At 42.9% G+C, this 23,885-nt stretch overlaps 2 protein-coding genes across 2 annotated transcripts in view; both read left to right on the top strand.

Moving 5' to 3' along the window:
- Nucleotides 1–5,878: 5,878 nt before the first annotated feature.
- On the top strand, nt 5,879–11,631 carry A4gnt (alpha-1,4-N-acetylglucosaminyltransferase). The gene is made up of 2 exons (XM_026384992.1): nt 5,879–6,289; nt 11,017–11,631. Exons 1-2 carry the CDS (start codon nt 5,879–5,881, stop codon nt 11,629–11,631), a joined length of 1,026 nt encoding a protein of 341 aa, XP_026240777.1.
- Nucleotides 11,632–20,274: 8,643 nt separating this feature from the next.
- Dzip1l (DAZ interacting zinc finger protein 1 like) overlaps nt 20,275–23,885 on the top strand; it is a 33,067-nt gene continuing 29,456 nt past the window's right edge. The window contains exon 1 of the mRNA XM_026385034.2: nt 20,275–20,354. The gene's annotated coding sequence lies outside the window, so the exon portion shown is untranslated. The remainder of the gene's footprint in view (nt 20,355–23,885) is intronic.

The raw sequence follows: 23,885 nt of genomic DNA, 5'->3' as shown, positions 1-23,885 counted from the left end.
CTCAGAGAAGTGAGTAGCACAACAACCTCAGCTACCAACACCTGATGGCGGGACCTCTGAGAGCGAGGGGATTTAGACTGGGTATTGGAGGAGGGAGAGAGTGAGCTGGAGCCCTGAGGTCAACCTCAGAGATGAGGGCTTTTGTAGTTCATCCCACTCACCCCTCCTTGTTAGTTTTTCCTCAGAAAAAAATGGCCAATGGGAACCATAGAATCACTGTTCCTTGAACTTCTGTGGGGAGGAGGATCAGTGATCCTTGAACAGTGAATCTTGGTGCCTGCTTCTCAGAGGACCTGAACTCACATAGCTTGCCCGTTAGGGGTAAACAAAGAGAAGAGTCAAAAATGACTCAGTGGTTTCTGGCCTAGGCAACTGGGTGCAAGGCGATGTTGAGATAAGGGACACCAGAGATCTCCATTTGAAGAAAAAAGAGATGACAAGAAGATAGTGTGTGGGGGTGTTGGGGCAGGAGCAGGGGAGTTGTATGAAGGCAGAGAGGCCTCAGGTAAGGAGAGAAGTTCCACCCACTACAAGTTTATGTGGTAGTCAGTTTCCCCTTCCCCACTGAGGCCTGTCCTCTGTTGTTAAGAGTAGCTTCAACATTACAGATGGCTCAAAAATAGGTTTTTGTGAAAACATGTGTAAGCTTACCATGGAGTTTCTGTCTTGGTCTGCTCGTGTTGCTATAATAAAACACTACAGACTGGGATGCTTAATTACTTCTTTCAGTTTTGGCTGCTGGAAGTTCACGATCAAGGTGCTGGCTTCTATATCGATACTTTCTCACTGTGTGCTTGCATGGCCTTTCTTCGGGGCAAATGTGTGGAGAGAGAGAAAGATGTTCTTATAAGGGACCTAATCCAAAAATAAGAACCTCCAAGGACACTGCCTCCAAATACCATCACATTGAGGTTTAGGATTTTAAGATATGAATTTTGGCCTGTAATCCCAGCAGTACAGGAGGCTGAGACAGGATTCAAAGACAGCCTCAGCAATGGCGAGGCTCTAAGCAACTCAGTGAGACCCTGTTTCTAAATAAAATACAAAATAGGGCTGAGGATGTGGGGGCTCAGTGGTCGAGTGCCCCTGAGTTCAATTCCCAGTACAAAAAAAAAATTAAAAAAAAATAAAGATATGAATTTTGAGGGAAACATTCAGCCCATAATGGTTTCTTTCTTCCATATTGAGATGCACTCACTCTCACAGTCAGTCTTTACACCTAGTGCAGGTGGCTTTAAGAAGTGCCCAGTTCCTTACAGGAAGAAGAAGCTACCTTATTGCCCATATGGCTTAGCCACAAAGTCCCTTTGAACAGCCTGCCACTCTCAAAAAGGCCATTGTTTTCTGTAGGCTTTTTTTTTTTTATTAGTTGCTCATGACAATATAATGATCTTGACATATCATACATTTGAATCAAATAAGGTATAATTTCTCAATTTTCCAAGTGTACAGGTTGCAGAATCACATTGGTTATACAGCCACGTATATACATATAGCAATATTAGTGTCTATTGTATTTGCGGACACTGTGCTTCAACCTTTAAAGTGGTGTCTGACGCATAATTTGTTCACTGAGAATAGTTACTCTCCTTATCTCCCCACCGTTATCCTCCACCAACTGTTTTATCTGCAAATAAATTTAAAAAGGTGCGGTGTGGGGGGGGGGGATTACACATGTGAATAGAATAATTTCCAGAACAAACCCAGGAACATATTCTTGATAGCTATGTAAGGTTTATTAACAGGGGCATGTTTGACTGGTATGGCTGAGTGAAGAGAAAAAGTCAGAAACACAAGGCTAGGACCATTTTATGGGGAATGTAAAATAGTTCAAAATATTTCTACAGGGCAAGCAGATTTAGTAAATGGGTGTTTTTATTGTTATTGTTGTTGTTTTAGGATTTAATGTAGATAATGTCATTCCTCAGGATGCATTGATTATTATTCCTCCATGGGCTCCCAAGTGCTATGTAAGGGATTGTTTTTTACTGTGCAATAAAATGCCTCTATCCAGCCATCTCCCCTCAATTCATGAAAATCCAACCCCTCAGTCTTTGTTCCCACAGCAGAACAGTGGGGAAACAAATTGGTAATGCTGATAAGGTATCACTTCGTACATAGGATTTTTTTTTTCCTGTTAATAGCTGAATGCTTTAACAAATTTATCTGTCCCACTTGCTTAACAAATGTTAAAAACCGGAACTATGGTTCCAAAGGCTCCAAAGCAAATAGGAGAAGTTGCTGGAACATTTCCTTCTTGCAGTAAACCTGAGTCCAAAGAAGCTACAAACTTGCAGGGTGTACTTTTCATGTGCAGTTCAGTTCAATAAACACTTATTGATAAAAAATTCCTTTAACTTTTCCTGCTTGATACAGTGGGTCCTTTATAGAAGAGGGAGCTTAGCCCAAACACTGAAGTACTTAAAATTGAGGTTATCAGAAGTTATGTTTAGGGCTTCAGAGTTGGAGAAATTTCTTCTACAGTTCTGTGTTTTTCCTCCTTTTATTTGCACTATCTCCAAACATCAAAAAGACAACACTATAAAATAGAAATAAATTTGGATTCAGAGATTTTTTTTTTTCCTGTCCTAAGGTCTTGGCAGTCAGTGAAAATTACCCAGACTCTATAGACTTTTAGATTGACCAAGTCTGGCTTATGCTTTCCTGGAGAAAGAACTCTCTTACACAAAGAAAAAAAATCCTAGGAAAATAGACAATACCTAGAAGCATATATGACTTCTACTAGATTATTCAGCCCTATCCATCACTCAGAGGTAAGTAGCTCTTTGTCTATCTCCACTCAGGTACCTATATTGGAGTTCTTGGGGGTCACTTGACTGATTGGAGAAGGTCTGAGATTATGTAGTGAAGAAATTCAAAGGAATTTGAAAAGAGTGCCCTGGAGAGTCAATACATAGGAGAAACTGTGGGTAATTGGCACCCAGGTTTAAGGTACTGTTGCAAGGTATGGCCCCAGGGTTCAGGGTTTCCTGAAGTCCACTTATGCAGCCTCTGGGGATTTGTGTAGTTCAAATTAAGAGCTGCTGCTAGACATCTCACTGAACAGATGGAAAGTTAGTGTGAGAAAGACCAGATATGGCAGGAGGGAAAGGCAGCCTTGCTCTTCTCACTAGAGGGAAGGCTGAAGGATGTGTGTGAGGGCCCTTGGATGTTCCGAGTGGAGTGGCTCAAATGACAGGAGGCTTCTCAAGAAAGACGGGGAAAGGACATCAGGCTGTGATCCCAAAGAGGCCCCAGGTACCTGTGACCTGGCTTCACATCTTATCAACTCTTGCTTGGGGTCAAGGATTTCCTTTTTAAACATTCGCTGGAACATAGACTTTATTAATCTGAAAACATTAAGCAACATAACTTAATGTTTTTTTTTTTTAAATCAAGAGTGTAAATACCATCTTCATTAATATTCTTCTCCTTCTTTCCCTTTTTCCCCAGTGGAAGGTGAGAGTTGCTGCTTTGGTTTACAGAGTCCTTTCATCCTTACAGCGAGTATGAATGTGGTTAACTTCTGCACTTTATAAGGGACCTGAGACATGTCCTGGGTCCTCAGTCTGTGACAGATGGAGGCACAACTCTAAGCCGACTGCTCAGACAGGACCTGCAGGATTTCACTGCATCAGTCCCGCTCACATCACCCCTTTCCTGACCAACACCACTAACTACTGCACTGCTTTCTACTTTGAATCCACATGTTCATTGGTCTGGGCCATTGTGCAAGCAACTGGAAGGCACTAAGATTTGTGACCTTTCTGAGACTCAGGCACAAGGAATGCATCATTTCCACAAATGGAGATCTCTGATTACCCCAAACAGGGAGCAGGAGCACTTATCTCCCTTCCTCTTTGCAGTAAGCAACCAATCTATTCAATGTATTCTCTCAATCTATTCTCTCAGTTCTCTTTCCAGAGAACTTTGGAAAGATGTCAAAGCACACTAAGTCCAGAACTGATGAAGTTCAGAGAAGAAATTCAGCTTCAGAAGGAAGAGTCACAAGGAAATCCAAGAACTGTTTGGGGGGTTCATTGGCACAGAGAAAACCAGAGCCATCAATTGGGACAGCTTTAACTTGCTTAATCTAGTACCTGTGATGTTTGAATTCACAGTCTGCTCAGGAGGGGAGCATCCAAAGGAAATTGTGGATACCTGTACATAGCTAAGAGAAGGTTCTGGACTGAGAGCAGGTGATTCTCTGATCAGAGGATAGCTCCCAAGAGCATATTCAGTGCTCATTTCAGGAGTGATGAGGAGAAGACCACAGGAGAGTGAAAATACCTTGGGAGATGTGGAGATTGCCACATCAGTAGAGGGTGATAAAGCTGAGTTTGTGAGAGTCAGAAGAGGTTCTATCCGATAAGAGGGACAATGGCAAAAGTATCCTTTCTGTGGCACTATAACTTATACTGGGGAATATATTTTCATTAAAGACCCCCAGGCCTTATACCTACTGGGGTTTGTCCTTTGTTGTTTTGTGGTGATGGGCTTCCTTTTCTTTTAATCAAGCCTATGTTTGCAAAGAAACAGTTTAGATCAACTTATAGGATTGCCTGGCAATGAAACTTTCCTTAGTCTCCATGAATTTGATTCAAGCTACTCTGACCAGGTGCAGGATCTGTTGGCTCCAGGTTTATTTTATGATATGGTAGTTTCTTCTACCTGAAAGCTCTCCTAGATTCATAGTCAGACTGGATTAGTGTGTGGGTCAACTGAAAATCCTCTGAAGCCTCTATTGTTCTCAGGTCTCTGTTTTGGGGGGCAATTTGGTAAATGGGAAGTCTCCAGGGAACTTCTGTGTTTAGCATTAATCCTCTGCCAATGATTTACTTACGTTTGGGTAATTGACTGAAAGATTGGGCGGTGATTTATCAGAAAGTACACCAGGAAAAAACTTGTCCTCATTTCTAAGACTTCAAATACTGGCTAACTGCAAGTTTCTGCCTAGAAGGTAAGCTCTGACTTACTGATTTTGCATTTTGTAGAAGAGTTATATCTTTTATAAAAAAAATAGACTTCCCAAGAATTGAGATCTCCATTTTCCTGGAGTTGGAGCTAACATTTACAGAGGGGCAGGTACTTGACAGTTCAGAGCCTGGCTTTGGTGCTGGACAGACTCAGGTGGGAGTTATAGCTTCATTACTTGCAAACTGTGTGATCTTGGCAACTTATTTAACTCTCTAACATTCCATTTTCTTCCTTGGATAATTTTCTTCTTAGTTCTATTAGTTTTTCTGTAAGTGATCTTGGATTTTCTAGGCCTGCAATCATATTTTCTAAAACTGGTGATGTTTTTGCTTCTTTTAACATTCATAGTACAGATTCCTTTCTTTCACTTTATTGCTTTTGGTTGGAATTAGCAGAATGAGGTTGAACAACAACAGTCATAGTGGCTATATCTTTATCCCATTCCTGATATGAACAGATGTTTCAAATGTTTCATATGAAGTATGATATTCTAGATGTTATAGTAGACATTATTTATTTGCTCAAGAAAGTTTTTATGCTTCTTAAAAATCATGAATGGATGTCAAATGTTATCACAGTCTTGGCATTTATTGAACTGAAATGATTATATGGCTTTTCTTCTTTATTCTCTTAAGATAATGCATTCATGAATAGTTTCTTTCTACCAACAAATTAATTATTCTCCTATGCATAATCATCCTTAAATCTAAGATAACCCAAATTTGGTTATGCCAAGGTTTTCTTTTTATTACTGCTCGACTCGATCGTATTTCTTTCGTGTAGGTTTCTAAGTGATATTCTCACATGGTATTCTTGTGTGCAATCTCTATCCAGTTGGGAATGTGATGTTTAATGAATGGTGGGTGTTGTTAAAGGAGCAGGCTGGGAGAGAGCAGTGGACATGCTGAAGGAGCTCCAGTTCTCCCTATCCATCACCCTGCTGTTTGCCTGTGGCTTCCTCTACCAGTTCCTCCTGAGATCCTCCTGCTTCTTCTCCTGCCTGATGCCCTTCAAGTTCCAGCAGGACCCCGAAGCCCTCCTGAGCCATGGACGTGGCATTGTATTTGTAGAGACCTCAGAGAGACTGGAGCCACCCCCACTGGTCTGCTGCGCCGTGGAGTCTGCTGCCAGGGTTTATCCAGAGCAGCCCGTGGCCTTCTTTATGAAAGGTCTCAACAGTTCCACTCAGCTGCCCTCAAACTCCAGCTACCCAGCCTTTTCCCTCCTCTCAGCCCTGGACAATGTTTTCCTCCTCCCTTTGGATATGAAAAAGCTGTTGGAAGACACACCCTTGTATTCATGGTATACTCGAGTAAGTGTTTGGGGGAAAACTTACAAAATTAGTGTTGGGAGGGACCAACCGAAGACTCACCCAAAATGACTCCAACTACTCACCAGACAGATGGGTCAAAGGAGTAAGGAATCAGGGCCAACGGAATAAGGAATTCAGTCCGTACTCTTATTTTGTAACTAAAAAACAAAAAGTAATTAAAAATTAACATTAAAATAATACTATTTACTTGCCATGCAAAGTCCTTGACAAAATACCATCAAACTTCTTCTACAAATGGCAGGACAGTAAATATTTTTTAGGCTTTGTGGGCCAAGCAAAAAAATTGGAGGATATTATCTAGGTTCTTGAGTTAGTTTCCAATGGGTGCTATTACAAATTATCACGAACTTGGTATACAACAGATTTTTTTTTTTTTCCCAATTCTTGAGGCAGAAGTCCCAAATCAGCTTCACTGGGCTGATCTCAAGGCATTGAGCAGGGCCACATTCCCTGCAGAGACTTTGGGAAGAATAATTCTTCATTTCTTTTTTTTTTAAATATTTATTTATTTAGAGGTGTAGATGGACACAACACAATGCCTTTATTTGTATGTGGTGCTGAGGATCGAACCTGGGTCCTGCCCATGCTAGTCGAGCGCTCTACCACTGAGCCACAATCCCAGCCCTAATTCTTCATTTCTTACCAGCATCTGGTGGCTGTCAGCATCTGTTGGACTGGAGACCATTACTCCAAGCTCTATCTCCATCTTTAAATTCTCCTTTCCTCTCTGGGTGTAAAACCTCCCTCTATTCTTCTGTTAAAGCATATCAGTAATTTTTTAGACCTCCATGAGGATAATCCAGAATAATCTCCCCATCTCAAGGTCCTTAGCTTAATCACATCTGAAAAGCTTCTTTCCCCATATGAGGCAACATCTACAGTTTCCAGGAATTAGGATCAGATATTTTGGGGTGGCAATTATTCAGCTTCCTATAGTATCTATATAAAAGAGAGAAAAATCTTGCCTCACTCTTCCACATTTGCCTGGGCTCTGGGTGAGCTGTCGTAGGTGGTGGGCATACATGCATTTTATTGCAGTCAACTAGAAACACTCTTTGGATTAAATCATAGGCCTGAGGGGGAGGGGCCTGGGGGACAAGGCAGGTAGGGGACAGGGCTGGAGCAGTCCTTGGGATCAGTTCCATCTTTGGCCCTAGTAACTTCAAATTGGGACCCATCAGAAGAAAGTGGAAAAACGGACCTAGTTGCTATCTGCTAGATCCTGGCAGTTGGCAACAGCAGGGTTCCTGCCAAGTACATGGCACTACCCTGGGCAGAAGCCAGGTATGGAGCAAGCCAGGGAGGCAGGCACTGGGAGTGAAGGGGACACCAGATTTTTTTCCCTGCAGCTGTCAGTGTGGGCCTGCTAGAGGGTGCTCCCCTACCTGGGCTAGACTAACACTATCTAAATTGTGTTTTGCTCCTTAGAAAAGGAAATCTCTGATCACATGGAGCACAGCTGGCATTGCTTTGAGCTCCACCTATGTGTTAGGTTTTACGAGCAAGGTGGACTGTGAGATATAAAACTCTTAAATATCTGCTCCACTTGAGCCTGCAGGGTACTACAGCAGGCTCTGTATCTATAGCATTCATACTGTCTCACCCTTAGGGTGTCAGGCTGTGGTATGTTCTGCCCCAGTAAGATCACAGGATAACTGGGGGCTACCTGTTGAGAGGACTCAATTTTCTATCACTTGCTAGTGATAGCTGGGTTTGCTGCACTTATCTGGGCAATCTTAGTCTTTGAAGATGCCTAGGAATGACTACTGTGGGCATAGGATTGGGGGTGGGGGCAACAGTCATCTAAGCAGCCAGAACATCAAACCTCCTTCTGAAACCCCTGTTGAGGCTCTTGTGCTTAGGGTGCACTACTATAATGTTTATATCAAGGCAGTTTTCCTCCTCTTCTGGTTCCATACAGTTTTTGATATCCTATGTCTCATTGTTTGTTCATTAACAATCACTAATTTACCAAAAATATCATACTTCCTTATTTTTATCGAAACCTGTTTCTTTTGGATGAGTAGATGTCTGAGGTCCACCAGTCAAGGTTCAAATCCAACCTCTTCCTCTTTGCACAGATGACTGAACTTCCTGATCCTTCTAATTTTTCATTTTTTAAAGAAGAATGATCTTAGAACCTATCTTTGAGGATTTGTCTATCTTTGGACCAGGTATTGGTAAATGTCGTCTATTATTATTTATGAGGTTTTCAGCAATTATAAACAAGGTGATGATTTTTTAGCTACTTGGGAAAATTTTTGCAAAGTTTAGTCCGCCTGCTTTCATTTGATTTTTTAGAATTTTAAAGAATGTTTATTTTTACCAAAAGTCAAGGTGGTTGTTTAACCTTTCAAAAAAAAAAACATGTATTTTAAAGTTATAGGTTGACACAACACTTTATTTATTTTTAAAATGTGGTACTGAGGATCGAACCAGTGCCTCACACATGGTAGACAAGCGCTCTACCTCTGAGCCACAATCTCAACCCCAGTTGTTTAACCATTTAATCAACACATTTAAGTTCAGAAAAAAAGTGCTGAGACCCTGAGGCTGGGGTTGTGGCTCAGTGGTAGAGTGCTCACCTAACATGTTTGAGGCACTGGGTTCGATCCTCAGCACCACATAAAAAAATAAATAAACAAAATAAAGGTATTGTGTCCATCTACAAAAAAAAAAAAAAGTGTTGAGACCCTGTCTCTAAGTAAAATATAAAAAGTGGCTGGGGATGTGGTTCAGTGGTTAAATGCTTCTCGATTCTATCTCTGGTACCAAAAAAAAAAAAAAAAAAAAAAAGTATATTTTGTTTTTTGTATTCAAAATATTAGCATCCCATGTGGGAACACTGCTATTTATGCTGATTTGTTTTCGTTCCTTTTAATTTCACTTTTAAATTCACTTTCAGTTTTGTTCACTTTCTGCATTTGCAGTTGTCTGTGGCTTCTCTCTCTCTCACTCCCCCTCCAGCTTTATCTGCAATATATGTCCAGAACTCAACCATTTCTCTTCCCCCCAACCAGGTTATCACCTAGGCCCACGCCACCATCACCTCTTGCCTGGATCATTTCGACAGCCTCCTCATTTGCTCTTTTATTTCTGCCCCACTCATCTCTCACCCCTTTATCATGGTCTTTTCTATACAGCAGCCAAAGTGAGCCCTTGAAAATTAATTCAGATCCCATCCCTCCTTTCTTCCAAACCATCTGAATAACTTCAAAGTCTTGACCCCACCCTACATCAACTGCTCTCTGTTTCTACACTTTCTATTCTCATCACCTGCCCTGCTCTCTTCTCTGCCTCTGCCACACGGCCAGGGTGCACCTGCCCCAGGGCCCTTGCTGGTCCCTCTACCCAGAATCCTCTTCTCCCAGATATGGCAATGGTTCATCACCCACTTCATTCACATTTCTGAAGGAACCTGATATCATGTTGAGCTCCACTCTCTTTCATAACCCCCTCACCCAGCTTTTTTCTCTTCATAGTTCTTATCAACACCCAACAGAGTATTTATTTATTTATTTATTGTCCATTCCCTCCCAGTAGGGATGTTTGCCTGTCTGTTCACTGCTGTATCCTTAGCAGTTCTAACAGAGGTTGGCACATAATAAATAGACCTTCAATGAATATTATCAAAGCAATGAAGAAGCAAATGAATACACACATTTAAAGATTCTTTAACCAATTTCTCATCCAGCATACATATTGACTTTCCCTCTAGTTTCCTAGTTTATTTTCTTCTCCATTAATTTTTAGAATTCTTTTAAATTTTTTATTTGTTCTCTTTAGTTATACATGACAGTAGAATGCATTTTTTAAATATATTTTTTAGTTGTAGATGGACACAATATCTTTATTTTATTTATTTATTTATTTATTTATTTTATATGGTGCTGAGGATGGAACCTAATGCCTCACTCTTGACAGGCAAGTGCTCTATGACTGAGCTACATAACCTCAGCCCCAGTAGAAAGTATTTTTTTAATATTTATTTTTTTAGTTGGACACAATATCTTTATTTATTTAATTTTTTGTGGTGCTGAGGATTGAACTCAGGGCCTCGCATGTGCTAGGCAAGCGCTCTATCACTGAGCCACATCCCCAGCATCATGTAAAAAGTATTTTGACATCATACATACATGGAGTATAACTTCCCATTCTTGTGGTTGTAGATATTGTGGAGTTATACTGGTGGTGTATTCATATGTGAATACAGGAAAATTATGTCAGGTTCATTCTATTGTCTTTTCCTATTTCTGTCCCTCTCCCTTCCCTTCTTTCCTCTTTGTCTAACCAATGAGCATTCTGAGGGCTTTTTGATTCTTCCTTCACTGCTTCATATATGTGGTTAAAATGTACACCCACACTGAAAAACGACTCAGATATTTCATTGTGAAATCCCTGTTGGATTTCTTCTTTCTCTTTCCACTGCTATAGTTTGTTTTTTTCCAGAAAATCTTTAAAAGTTACTAAAAATCTTTTCATTGATAGTAATTGCTGCAAATTTTTACTTAAAGGAAAATTTTCACTTAAAGGAAAATTCGGGGAGGTAAGTTTGGGAAGTTTGGAAAATTTGGCTTCTGGCCAAATCCAATTTTGGGAAGCTGGTTTATTGTACCCCTCCCCCTGCTCCTCTGGGCTTGGCTTTCCTACTGTGACTCCCCTCCCTCTTCTCACTGCTTGGGGCTGATTTGCACCTGCTCCCACAGATCAATGCCAGTACACAGGCGTATTGGCTCCACGTCAGCTCAGATGCATCCCGCCTGGCTATCATCTGGAAATACGGTGGTGTCTACATGGATACTGACGTCATCTCCATCAGGCCTATTCCCGAGGAGAACTTTCTGGCTGCTCAGTCCTCTCGGTACTCTAGTAATGGGGTGTTTGGGTTCCTGCCCCACCACCCCTTCTTGTGGGGATGCATGGAAAACTTCGTTGAACACTATAATTCAAAAATTTGGGGCAACCAAGGTCCTATTTTGATAACGAGGATGTTGAAATTATGGTGCAAACTTGGAGACTTCCAAGGGCTGAGTGACCTCAGGTGTCTGAACTTGTCCTTCCTACACCCCCAGAGATTTTACCCAATCTCTTATCCCCAGTGGAGGCGTTACTATGAAGTCTGGGACAGAGACCTGAGTTTCAATGACTCTTATGCCCTGCATTTGTGGAACTACATGAACAAGGAGGGGAGGACCGTGGTTCGAGGAAGCAACACACTGGTGGAAAATCTCTTTCGTGAGTACTGTCCCAGGACCTACAGGGACCTGATCCAAGGCCCAGAAGGATTAGTGACCAGGAAGCTGGGGCCAGGTAACAAATAGAATCAAACAACAAGTTACTGTGGGCATGTGACACTGGAAACTACCGGACTGCCATACTTTTGCTTGATTTCTACTCTCTCCTGGGGGTGGGGGGGTCTTACCTGCATCTCAGGATTAGCTTCCTCTGTTCTCTAATAAAACAATCCCAAAGAACAGTGGCTATAAGACATAGAAATTCATTTTTCTTTTGTGAAAAGGAAGTCTGGAGTTGGACAATCCAGTACAGGTAGGGTGATGGTGATTGTCAGGGACTCAGGTTTACATCTTTCTGCTTGTCATCCTTAGGGACTATAGACCATGGCCCATGTGCCTGCTGGGCTTCCACCCCATCATGTCTGCATTTCAGGCAATAGGATAAAGGCAAAGAGGTACACCTCTTATTTTATAAAGACTTCTGCAAATACCATTGAGTGCCATCACAACTTCCCCTTGCATCTCCCTGGCAAGAATGTAGCTGCAAGAGAGGCTGGGTGCTGGGGTAGGCAGCTAATAGTTTTGCTGCATGTTCTAGTGAATACTGTAAAATTAATTCTAGGACCTGTTAGAACCTTGACTAGGGGAAAGAGAGACTTAATTTCTGGTCCTGATTTTGACATTGGTATATTAGTCCATTTTCTGTTGTTATAACTAAATACCTGAAACTGGATCACTTATAGAGAGATGAGACTTGCTTAACTCACAGTTTTGGAAACTGAAAGTCTAAGATCTGGTTGCCCTTGCTGGTTAGTCTCTGGTGAAGCCCTTAAGGAGAATGGCACCACAGTGGCAGCAATAGCACACTCAGAGGTAATCATGTAGTAATACAGGAAGCCAGAGAGACTCAGGGGCTAGGCTTCCTCTTTTTAGAACAATTCACTCTTGCAGGAACTAACCAGGGTCTCATGAGAACTGTATTAATCTCTGCCAGAGTAGCACCCCTAGTTTAGCCAGCTTTTCATTACTATGACCAAAATACCCAACCAGAACAACTTAGAGAAGGGAAATTTTATTTTGGCTTATGGTTTCCAAGGTCTTAGTCCATAGTTGGCTGAGTCTATTGCTCTGGGCTGAAAGTGAGGCAGAATATCGTGGTGGAAGGGCATGGCCAAAGGAAGCTGTTCCATTCTTGGCAGCAAGGACGCTGAGAGGGGGAAGGGGAAAGAGACAGTAGGGAAAACACACCGGTCCATGGCACCCCTCCACAGGCTCATCTCCTCCAGCCATGACCCACCTACCTACAGTACCATCCAGTCCCTCCATTTAAACTAGAGTGGACTGATTAGGTTATAGCTATCCAATTCCGATCATTTCACCTGTGCACTAACACAGGTGCTTTGGGAGGACACTTCATAAAACATAATAAGCCCAATAACTTAACCACCTTCCACTAGGGCCCACTTCCTAGCTTCTGCCACCTCTCCGCATCACCACAGTGGGGACCAAACTTTCCACCACATGAAACTTTGGGGGACACACTCAAAAACATCCAAACCACAACATTCATGAATGAATTTAGTCAAGAAGTATTTATTGATGATTCCTTTCTGTGCGCTAAACACGAGTTTAGAGGCAGAAGGTAGCAGACCTAGAATCAAGCAGAGGGTTCCCAGAACTTACATCCTCATCACTGGCCACTTGTCCTTGGCATAGTCTCCTCCCTTCCCGCATCTGCCATCCTCTACACTACCCCTTCCCAATGTACGCATGCATTTATGCTACCAGTTGGCTCATAAAAGCAAATTGCAAACTCAAACTATTTAAAACTTCTGCCCCTTCTTAGGTTCACATAAACATTTACCTCCTTCATTTCAAAACATCACTTTGTGGGGCTGGGGTTGTGGCTCAGCAGTAAAGTGCTCACCTAGCATGTACAAGGCGCTGGGTTGGATGCTCAGCACCACATAGTAAATAAATAAATAATAAAGGTATTGTTCCAATTACAACTAAAAAAATATTTTAAAAAACCCATAATTTTGTGCAGCATAAATACATGTAACTTTTATTTTTCAATTAAAAAATAAAAATGAATTTATTTCCTCTTTTCAGGAGGTACAAAAATGAATATTTCTTGGGTAAAGTCTCTGGCCAAGATCTTCTAGAACCTTCCTTTTGGTTGTTTGCATTATAGGACAAAATTGACCCCCCCCCAAATATAGTTACAATGTTTTATGAAACTAGATCCATCTGTTTCCTTTCATTCTAGTATTTTCCCCTCTGAGAATCACTGTGCTGATAGTCTTATTGAAAAATATTCACTAGTCATGTCTCCTGCCCCAGGTTTATTTATTCCCATCATCTTGCCCTTTACTCTGACATTTCAGTCAAGCTTGGAGGACACCCCCATGGCTGACCTTGAGGTTGTGTCCCTGGAACTTTAGCTGGTTTTCAGCTTTCCACAGGGAAGGGTTCCTGGAGTTTGCCCTCTCAGCAGGGGAGCAGAGTCACACATATTGACTTTCATATCCACCTCTGAAAAGGGCATGATAAATAGTTCTTCAACTAACATGCCCAACTACCAGGGTTTTGAGAAGCTTGATTAGAAATATTTTCAATATTTAAAAAATGTATGAAGTATCTTGCAATGAGACCTGAGTGTCAAGTTTCTTTGTGCTGGTCTGTGATTGTATGAATGTACTGTGACAATAATGATAAATTGAAGTTTATAGTGACTTTTGCTTGGCAGTAAAATAAGTTTTTAATAAAATGTGGGAAACAAATTAATAATGTATTGTGTAATAAATGCAGTTTTATAGTAGAAAAAATAATGATTCAAAACGCGATAATGACAGTGGTAGGGAGAATTAAACAATGTAATTTTCATGTTCCTTTTGGTTAGGTTCAGTGTTTCTCAAGTTTCAGACAATCTACATTTTATTACTCTATGAATTACATAATATCATTTGTCCACTTTCCTATTGGGTTTTCTCTTTTGTGTTGATTTGTAACATAATAATACTTTATTAAGTATAGGTACTTTATTACTATGTTGCAATGTCTTCAGACTGTGCTTTGTTTATAACCTCATTTATTAGATTTTTACCATATATGTAATTCAACTTGTAATTTTTTTGTTCATGTCTTTTGGGTTTCATGCCAGCTTCCATATTATTTTACTATCCATTTATCTTTTCAAATAAAGGAAAGTTCAGCTTCCTCCCTAGGGAATTGACAAAGTCCTGGGTCATCAGTTGTAACTTCTAAGCTGAATTACAAAGGTTAATATGCTCTCCCTGGTGATTTTGGGGTACAGATTCTTGGGAGTCTGTGAATAGAATTGGGGGGATGGAGGCCTGTGAATTTACATATTTATTTTTACTGTTGGCCATAAACATTACAAGTATTTTCATATCATGTTAAGGTTGTTGCAGACATCTTGAAATATTTACCCTCCCATTCCTTTTAGATCAGATGCTAGATCTTGCCATTTAATGCATTCATAAATAAACAAGAATATTATTATATCATAAAGTCGTTTTCTAATGTTTTCACAGCTATATTTTCAACAAACTGGCTCCATCAACTGACAAATGGGAATCCTGCCCAAAAAAGGAAAGTTATCTCCTAGCAGAAAGGAGGGTGAGGACTAGTTCATTCTAGATCCTGTCCCCCACCCCCTCATTGCCAGCCAACGAGTGGCTAGATTACAGCCAGCAACCATTAGCCTCCAGCCAATGAGTGGCCAGATTACTTTTTCCTGAGAAAGTTCCCTTCTGCCTGTACACAGACTTCTTCAAAATAATCTTTTGAGGAATAGGCTCCCTTGTGGCTCTAAGGAAAATTGCCCCCTGGGCTCTAATCAGCTCTAGACACATCCTTTGTTGCCTCATAGTTTTCAAGAGAAACTAGCAAATCAGACTTTAACGTAAACCCGCCCTCAGATTGTGTGCCTGCCTGTCTATACATCAGCACCATGAAAACTCAACAATGCACCTTTGACCTACAATCACAGTGATGGCTGGTGTCTCGGCCCTGGGAGACCTCAGTTTCCCTAGATTTTTCCTCCTGAAGCCTGAGATCTGAGCTGGCTTCTGAGGTGTGATGTTAGCAGTTGGTGGGAGAGAACACACTGCTCTCCTGGGCTGTCAAGGCGTGGCCCACTGTTTCCTGACATATCTCCAGGTGTAGGAAGGGGAACGCTCAGGACAGGCTGAACTGGATCGGAGGGCCAGATCTGGCACGGGACTGAGGATGACGAGATGGAAACTGCAGATATGAAATACCCACCCTCCTGCCCTCTCGTGCTCCACAGTCATAGCCCACCTCCGCAGAGTGGCAGGAATGTCTCCTGGTCTAGCCATTTAGGGCCAGTTTCTGGCCTATTCCTAGATTATGGACTATATAGAGTCCCTACTAGTGCCACCAAAATTTTTGAGTGCTGTGGCATCAGAGGGTAATAGCTGCCCAGTGCTAAGTGGTCTAATCCTCTATAAGCTTTGGGTGTTCTTAGGACCAAGAACAGAATTTAGCACATAATAGGCACTCAAAGCTCCCTTGTATTGAATGCTGATCTGAGGCTACTTAAGGAAAAGATACAAGGGTTATATATGTGGGAAATCTTGATCAGCCAAGGCTGGAGACTTCGGATTTTGGCTAAGGTGGATAGGGTGTGTGTTAAATCTGCTTTGTTAGGGTGTGTGTTAAAACAGCCCTGCAAAGGAGGGCACCTCATGGGGAAATTGAGGGTGGAAAGAATACCCACGAACATACACAGGTGCCCTGAGAGCTGCTTTCTGTACCCTTCCTGCGGGTGCGGGGATACAGTGGGAAGAGAGGTGAGAAGCAAGTGTCCAAGCAATTTTATAGTGTGAGTTCTGGAAGATACCCCACTGACTGTCCAGGTCCTGTTGAGCCTAGAGACACATCAGTCAATTCTTTTCTCATGACAACCTTGCTAGGTAGAGTTTATTTTTTCAATTTTACAGATGAGAAAGAGGAAGGTCAGTGAGATTAAGAGACTTTCTCGGATTTAAACATCTTAGGAAGTGAGAACTTAGACGTGTCTTTGACTGCAAAGCCTGGATATTTCTCTTCCATCCAGTGAAAAGGATTCTCTGACCAGGGGAAGAGGAAAGGAACACGATTCTCCATCAGAGCAGAGGCTAATTTAGGCTTCTCCACTTGATCCTGATCTCTGTTCTGTACACTTTATTATTCTTATAATTTTACCTTTTAAGATTTGTGTAGAATATACATAACATAAAGTTTGCCTTATTTATTTATGTTTTTGGTACCAGGTATCAAACCCAGGGGTTAAGCCCTGATTGAGCAACAGCCCCAGGCTTTTTAAAATTTTGAGACATGGCCTCACAAAGTTGCTGAGGCTGGCTTTGAATTCGTAGTCCTCCCGGCTCAGTCTCCTGAGCTGCTGGCATTACAAGCTGTGTTCCCAGGCCTGACTTAAAGTTTGTAATTTTAATAATTTGTGAATGTACAATTCATGGCATTAAGTACATTCACATTATTGTGCAACCATATTAAATAATAGCTCCTATCCCTCCCCCCAGGCCCAGGTAACCATTGTTCCACTTCTGTCTGTATGAATTTGACAATTTCTAGTTACTTTATATAAGTAAAATTAAACAATGTTTTTTTTTCTTTTGTGATTGGCTTATTTTACTTAGCATGTCTTAGTCTGCTTTCTGACACTATGGCAAATACCTGAGATAATCACTTATAAAGAGAAAAAGTTGATTTTGGCTCACAGTTTCAGTCCATGTTTGATTGGCCCCATTGGTTTGGGCATATGGCAGCAGGACCATGTGGCAGAGCAAAAGTGCTCACTTCACAACAGGGAAGAAAACAAGGGAATAGGAAGGGACTGGCATGTCATCATCTCCTTCAAGGGCACAACCCCAATGACTTAGAGACTTCCTAGATGGCCATATCTGTTAAGGTAGTGGATTGCCAGATTCACATATTAGAATGCCAGATTCGTGGGATCCCAACAGACCTCCAGGAGCTGAATCTGATGCAGTCACACAAGAGTCTTTATTGCAAGCCTGGACTCACAACCGTTTCCGATGCAGCAATCCCAGGGAGTGAGTCCTGGTCCTTTGTTCAGTGAGATTTTATAGGTTTTGGGGGGATACTCTGTGAGTCACAACATCACACAGCAAATCATTTCACACAACGGGAAAGTCAAACAACAACTCTTAACATTGATTAGCACATTCACTGGCGGAAACAAGTTGGGTAGGGGTGATTGGTTAGTACAAGAAGGGGATTCCTTTGAACTGATTGGTTTAAGCCACGAGGGGTGTATGTGCTAAACTACATGGTTTCCCAACATGTTATCAGCCACCATAAACTACTGGGGGGTCATCTGGCATCCCAGGTATTTTCTCTGTCTCATGCTTATAGGGGGTTACTAGGGGGTTGCTATGAGTCCTCGCCTAGCCTAACTGAGTCAGGGACACCTGGCGCCCTAAAGATCTCTCCCGTTATTTGCAGACAAACAGCTCAGCAGGGTGGGTATGTGCCTAGGAGTGCTCTGTGGGTTTTTCCAAGGACAAGGGTCACGCCCCCTTCCTTGGACAGGCTTTGCTCTGAGGTAGAGTCTGGTTTCTCAGAAATGGAGTCACATCAGTTTCTCAATAGCACCACACTGGGGACAAATCTTTTACTACAGGGAACTTTGAGGGACACATCCAACCATAGCAGCATGACATTTTGCTTTTGTCTGAATGTTTTGTTCCCTAGCAATGGAATTGAAATCTGGACCCCCACAGTGATGGTATCAGGAGTGGGCTTTTTGCATGTCATTAAGCCATGAGGGTGGAACCCTCATGACTGGGTTTGGTGTCTTCATAAAAAGAGACTCCAGAGAGTACTTAGGCACTTCCTCCATTGAGCACACAGCTAGACAACAACTATCAATCAGGAAAGGCTCTTAACAGACACTGAGTATGTTGATCCCTTTATCTTAGACTTCCCAGTCTCCAGAACTGTGAAAAATGCATCTGTTGTCTATAAGCTACCCAGTCTCTGGTATTTGGTTATAGCAGCCTGAATGGATGAGACAAGTTTCCAAGTTCATTCATGGTGTAGTATATATCAAAATTACCTTTTTTTCTAAGGGTACTATTCCATTGTATGTATATACCACATGTGCCTATCCATTCATCTGCCAGTGTACCTTTATGTTGTTTCTACCTTTTAGCTATTGTGAATAATGCTATTATAAACATGAGTGTACAGATATCTGTTCAGGTCCTTGCTTTCAATTTTGGGGGGAATATATACCCTGAAGTGGAATTGCTGGATCCTATGGATTTTTTTTTTTTTTTTTTTTTTTGGTACCAGGGATTGAACTCAACCACTGAGCCACATCTCCAGCCCTACTTTTTATTTTGTTTAGAGATAGAGTCTCACAGAGTTGCAAAGTGCCTCACCTTTGCTGAGGCTGGCTTTGAACTCTGGATTCTCCTGTCTCAGCCTCCCAAATGCCACTGCCTGGTCCCTGTGGCAATTCTGTTTGATTTTTTGAGAGACTAATGGTAGTCCCTCTTTTCCATAGTGGCTCTACCATTTGTATTTCTACCAGCAATGCACAGAGGTTCCAGTTTCTCTACATCTTTGCCAACATGTATTCCCCAATACTTTTGCTTTTGAAGCCAGATTTACAGATAGGTAGTTAGCGTAGTTAGGTAAATCGAGTCTAATATCAAGTAAGATAAAGAAAATGGAGACCATTATCAAATGGAGTTCAGGAAACTAGAGCAGCACTTGCGAAAATTGAAATGTTAATGTCCCCAAGGCCAGGCTGGGAACCCATCCTAAGGGATGTTAATGCTGAAGCAGCTCCCAGCAAACAGATTACTCCTTCAGCCCACCTATCTCCCACCTCCCATGCAGGCCTTCTCACCTGCATTCTATCACTGCAAGATAAAGACCTTAGCTATAAAAAAAGGGAAGATCTCGCCTTTCCTTTTAGCAGATTTTTCCTCTGGGGAGAAGTCTTTTCTGCTGTCCTTTAATAAAGCCTTCTACTTTCTACTTTACACTTGCCTCGTTGGGTGCTTCTCTGTTATACTTGAGGATTTGGGGAAGCACTGGTAAACAGCGGTAACACTTGACTGTCCCAAGATGCAGAGGACTGAAGCTGCTGTGGAAGGAAGGCCTTAACAAAATCAAACAAAGCAAAAAAAAAAAAAAAAAAAAAAAAAAAAAAAAACACAGAACAGCAAAGCAAGACAAAACAAGAGCCCATAATTTTGGGAATCGCAAGGGATCAGGGAGAGAAAATGAGGTGTGTGGGGGGAAGGTGGTTGCCATCTGATCAATCTAAAGCATATACCCAAAGGATTCAAAGGATCAAAATCTAGAAAGTTCCCCTTAGTTTTGGGCGGGTGAGCAGAGCTGTCTGCGGAGATGGGGCGGAGCTGCAGTCGCCCCAGTTTACAGCAGGCCCATCGCTGTGGGCCTGGAGGGGGAGAAAGGGAGCACGTGGGGCGGGGATGGGGACTGGGGTGGTAGGGAGTGAAAGAAGGAGAGGGTAGGAGCACTCCAGCCCCCCTGGGCTTCAACACGCCCAACTCTCAGCAAGGCCCGGGAACTAGTGATTTGGATCTTGGATTTTCTTAACGGATTAAACGTGGCATTCCCTCCGTCCTCCCATCCGTTACAGATCTAAAAATAGCTCGTCCCGGGGGGTGCTGGGAATAGGCTCCGCCTCTCCTTGGAATGGCTGGGACGCTGCGGAGGGAGCGGGAGGCTACACAGACCCCAAGCCTGGAGCTGCTAGCGTAAGGAGGCGATCTCGGCCCCTGACCACTGCGGGTGGACCGCCCTGGGGCGGCGGGGGCTAGCCTTCTCCCCGCCGCGGAGTGCGCGCAGCCCCGCTAGTGGTGGCTGGGGAAGCAGCATCCCTGGGCTGCGCAGGACTCCGGGCTGACTCTGGGATATCTGGGGCGGTAAAGTGAGTCAGGCAGCGGGCCTGGGGCGAGAAGGAAAGCTAGAACCCCGAGATCTTTACCCGCTGCCCCCAGCCCCGGGTGAGCCCCCTGGTGAGTCTGGCCGCCTGGGAAAACTATGCCAGGAATTCAGCCCGGGAGGGGAGCGGGAAGGCGGCGTGGCTGCAGTCGGAGCGATCCGGACCGTGGGCGGAAGGAGGTTAAACCTTGGCTGCCTTGGTGTCCTGCAGGGGTCCAGCCCCTCGGCGGGACTGCCGGCTCTGCCTCCCGACCAGCGGCTCCCTGGGCTCCGCTGGGCACTCCGCGCCAGCCCCTTTGGCCTGCTCCGGACCGAGGTACCCTGGGAGGGAAGGACTCACCCGGGCGTTGAAGGCGCAGAGTGGGCACGACTGATCCCCCCAGGCCTCGGCTTCCCTGGGAGGCCTTGCCCTTTTACATTTTGGAAGAAAAAAAAAAAAAAAAGAAAGAAAAAGGAAAAGGAAAGAAAAAGAAAAAAAATGTGATTTAGGGGGCTTGATGATTTGAGTTCTGTAGTTAAAGGGAGATCTGTTAGCGATGAGACGACTTTTTAAACAAACATGTTGGCATCTCTATTTACTCCCGGTTCCACCCCTGGACTGGAGTTTAGCAGAGGCAGCAACAGGATTGTTGATTTGAGGTGGCGGTGGAAAAAAGTCCACAGGAGATTTACTTAGTACCGGGCAAAGGTGTAAAAAGCAGATTTTGTTTTTTGGTTTGTTTTTTGACAATTCTGCAACTCAGAAGATAGGCCATTCAGTCCTCATGTCTAAAATACTTCCAAGGGACATCAGTCAAATCTCCACACCTACTTTTATTTTAAAGAGAATCTTTGCGTGGCAGAAATTTACAATAGACTTTTGACAATAAACGTAAACACTGTCTTTTAAAAAATACCCCCTTGGGATTGGGGTTATAGCTCAGTGAAAGAGTTGGAGATTAGCATGTGCCAGGCCAAAGGTTCATTCCACAGCACCAGTGCACATAAAAAAGTGAATAAATAAAATTAAACTACCTCCTTAAAGTTGCTGGGAATAGAAGGCCAGCTGCAAGGGAGAGAGCTCTATTCCTGGTGGAATGGATTTCTCCTTCTTGCTATTTGAAGGTTGTGACCGCGGATGCAGCCCCTAGAGAAACAGGGAAGAGCAGGAAAGGGGGACTCCTTTGAAAAGGGCAGAATCCAAGATCAAGTCTAAAGTCTGTAACTGTAGTGCTCCAGGAGAGCCCCTAGGTCCCTCTGATCTCTATCGAGTCTCCTTGCACTCCCTTGCCTGTGCTGTGTACAGAGCCTGTTTGCAAACTGTGGGAAGGTTTCCTTGGCAGCCACAGCAATTAGCACTAATGATGTGCCCCAGTTCCCCAGGCAGTTTTGGAAGCCAGGGCAGGTTTGTAAATGATTGCTTGGCAGCCCTTTAGAAGCTTGGCACCCTCCAGAATCTCCTCATGGGGGCTTTCTTGAGGGAGAAAAGACAGTACAATGTTGTGTCCTGCTGTCAAGTTAAATAAAAATCCAGGCATTTGGCCAATTTTGTGGAAGTTATCTTTGATCGATTTTAGGTGGGAAGATTTCAAAAGAAATGTAAATTCTCCAGGAACTGTTCACAGTGTGATGGCTGCCTTGCTGGGTGGTGACCAGGGGTGTGCAAAGCAAGGGTGGTAGATGGGTTTTCCCTATTGGGTGTGGGATTGCCATGGGTAGAAGCCAACTCTCCATCAATAAAGTGCTAGCACAAATATTCTTTGGGGTTATTAATTCATGGTATTGGACTGGGATTGGGAAGGGAAGTTTCCTAGAGCCCCATCAAAACATGTAGAGGTGGATGACATAGCTTCAGATTTCCTAATGACAGTTAGTCACATCTACTTTAGTGTCTATTCCCAGATGTGGAGAAAGCACTGTGCTGATAATTCAGTCAAGAGAAAGCACGTGTCCTTTTCCCTGGAGCACGTGGTTTCCAGGTAACCTTACACACTTTCATTTGGCTTTGTCTTCTGTCTACTGTAGCCAGAAAGCAAGTTGTAGAGCTGAGTCGTGTTCAGACTAGCCCTGCAGACACGGGGAGATTTTAAGATCTCCAACACTGATCCTGTCATGATTTGCTGTAAACCCTGTCAGCCCTTGCACTTTGGTCAGGAAGTCTCAGGTACTGTAATTTCCATAATAGGAAATAATTTATATATCATCATCATCACTCCCCGCCCCCATTCCATTATTGGGAGTTAGTTTGGCGTAATTCAAAAGCTTTCAAGTTAGACAGAAGTTGGTTGCTTAGTAGCTGAGTGACTTGGGGCAGGTCTCTTAGTCTCCCTGAACCTTGGTTGCATTTGTCAGATGAGGCAAATCGTAGCTTCTTAACAAGGGTATGTGTGGGCTGGAAATAGCACTTTTAAAGGCTGGTACAGATCTGGAATATAAATGTCTGATAAATAATAGCTGCTATCATCATCATCTTCCAATTCCCACAGTTCTGCTTTTAATGCCAGAGCCCTAGGACTTCTGAGAATTGGACCCTTGGGGTTCCAGAGGGAGAAAGGCATGGTATTTTGGGGGTACAGTACAAACTAATTCAAAATCCTGCATAACTGGGAGTGAGAATGTTATTCTCTATATTAAAGGAATATGCTCAGAGTATGAAGGCAAAGGTTTAAGAGTGGCTCAGGATGCAAGCTATCACACCAAGGGCACATAGTGACAGTGTGGTACTGGGATGCCTTACTGGTGTGCCTGAGCCCACCCACAGGGCTCCTGCACTCTCTGCTTTCATTAGTAGCCACTGGAGTCAACCTGTGGACCTAGGCGGTCAACAAATCTAGCATTTTACTCTGCTATTTCACTCCAGTGAGTTCAAATGAAGGACTCCTAACTTCATTTTTACTCTTTACCCTAATTCTTGGTGGTTCATAGCTTCATTTCTTCAAGACCCCAAGAATGTAGGCAGCTATTCTAAGATTTGGACAATGTTACTCAGCTCTATAGCAATCTGAGCTCAGGAAAATTGGTCAGGGGCTGGAATACAACAGATAGGAATGAATCCTGGTGAAGGTCCTGGAAAGCTTGGAGCTGGAGGAGGAGAAACAGAAATATTCTGGTAAGGGACCTTCCTTGGTGCTCCCATAGCACCCTCTCTTAACTCCTTCCCTGGCACCTACCAGTCTGTGAGTAATTTCTGTGTTTTTCTGCTTTTTTGGAGAACAAACTCTGGAGCCAGACACTGCAGTTGGCATTGTGTGAAAGTCATTTCCTCTCTGTTCACTCTCAGTTTCTTCGTCTGTATGATGGGTTGTGAGAATTGAACCAGATAACACACATAAAACTTTAGAACTGTGTGTAAAACATAGTTGGAT

This window comes from Urocitellus parryii, chromosome 2, assembly GCF_045843805.1.
Source record: "Urocitellus parryii isolate mUroPar1 chromosome 2, mUroPar1.hap1, whole genome shotgun sequence".
Lineage (NCBI taxonomy): Eukaryota > Metazoa > Chordata > Mammalia > Rodentia > Sciuridae > Urocitellus > Urocitellus parryii.
Note: the sequence above shows the minus strand (reverse complement) of the source record. Positions and strands in the feature narration are given on the sequence as shown.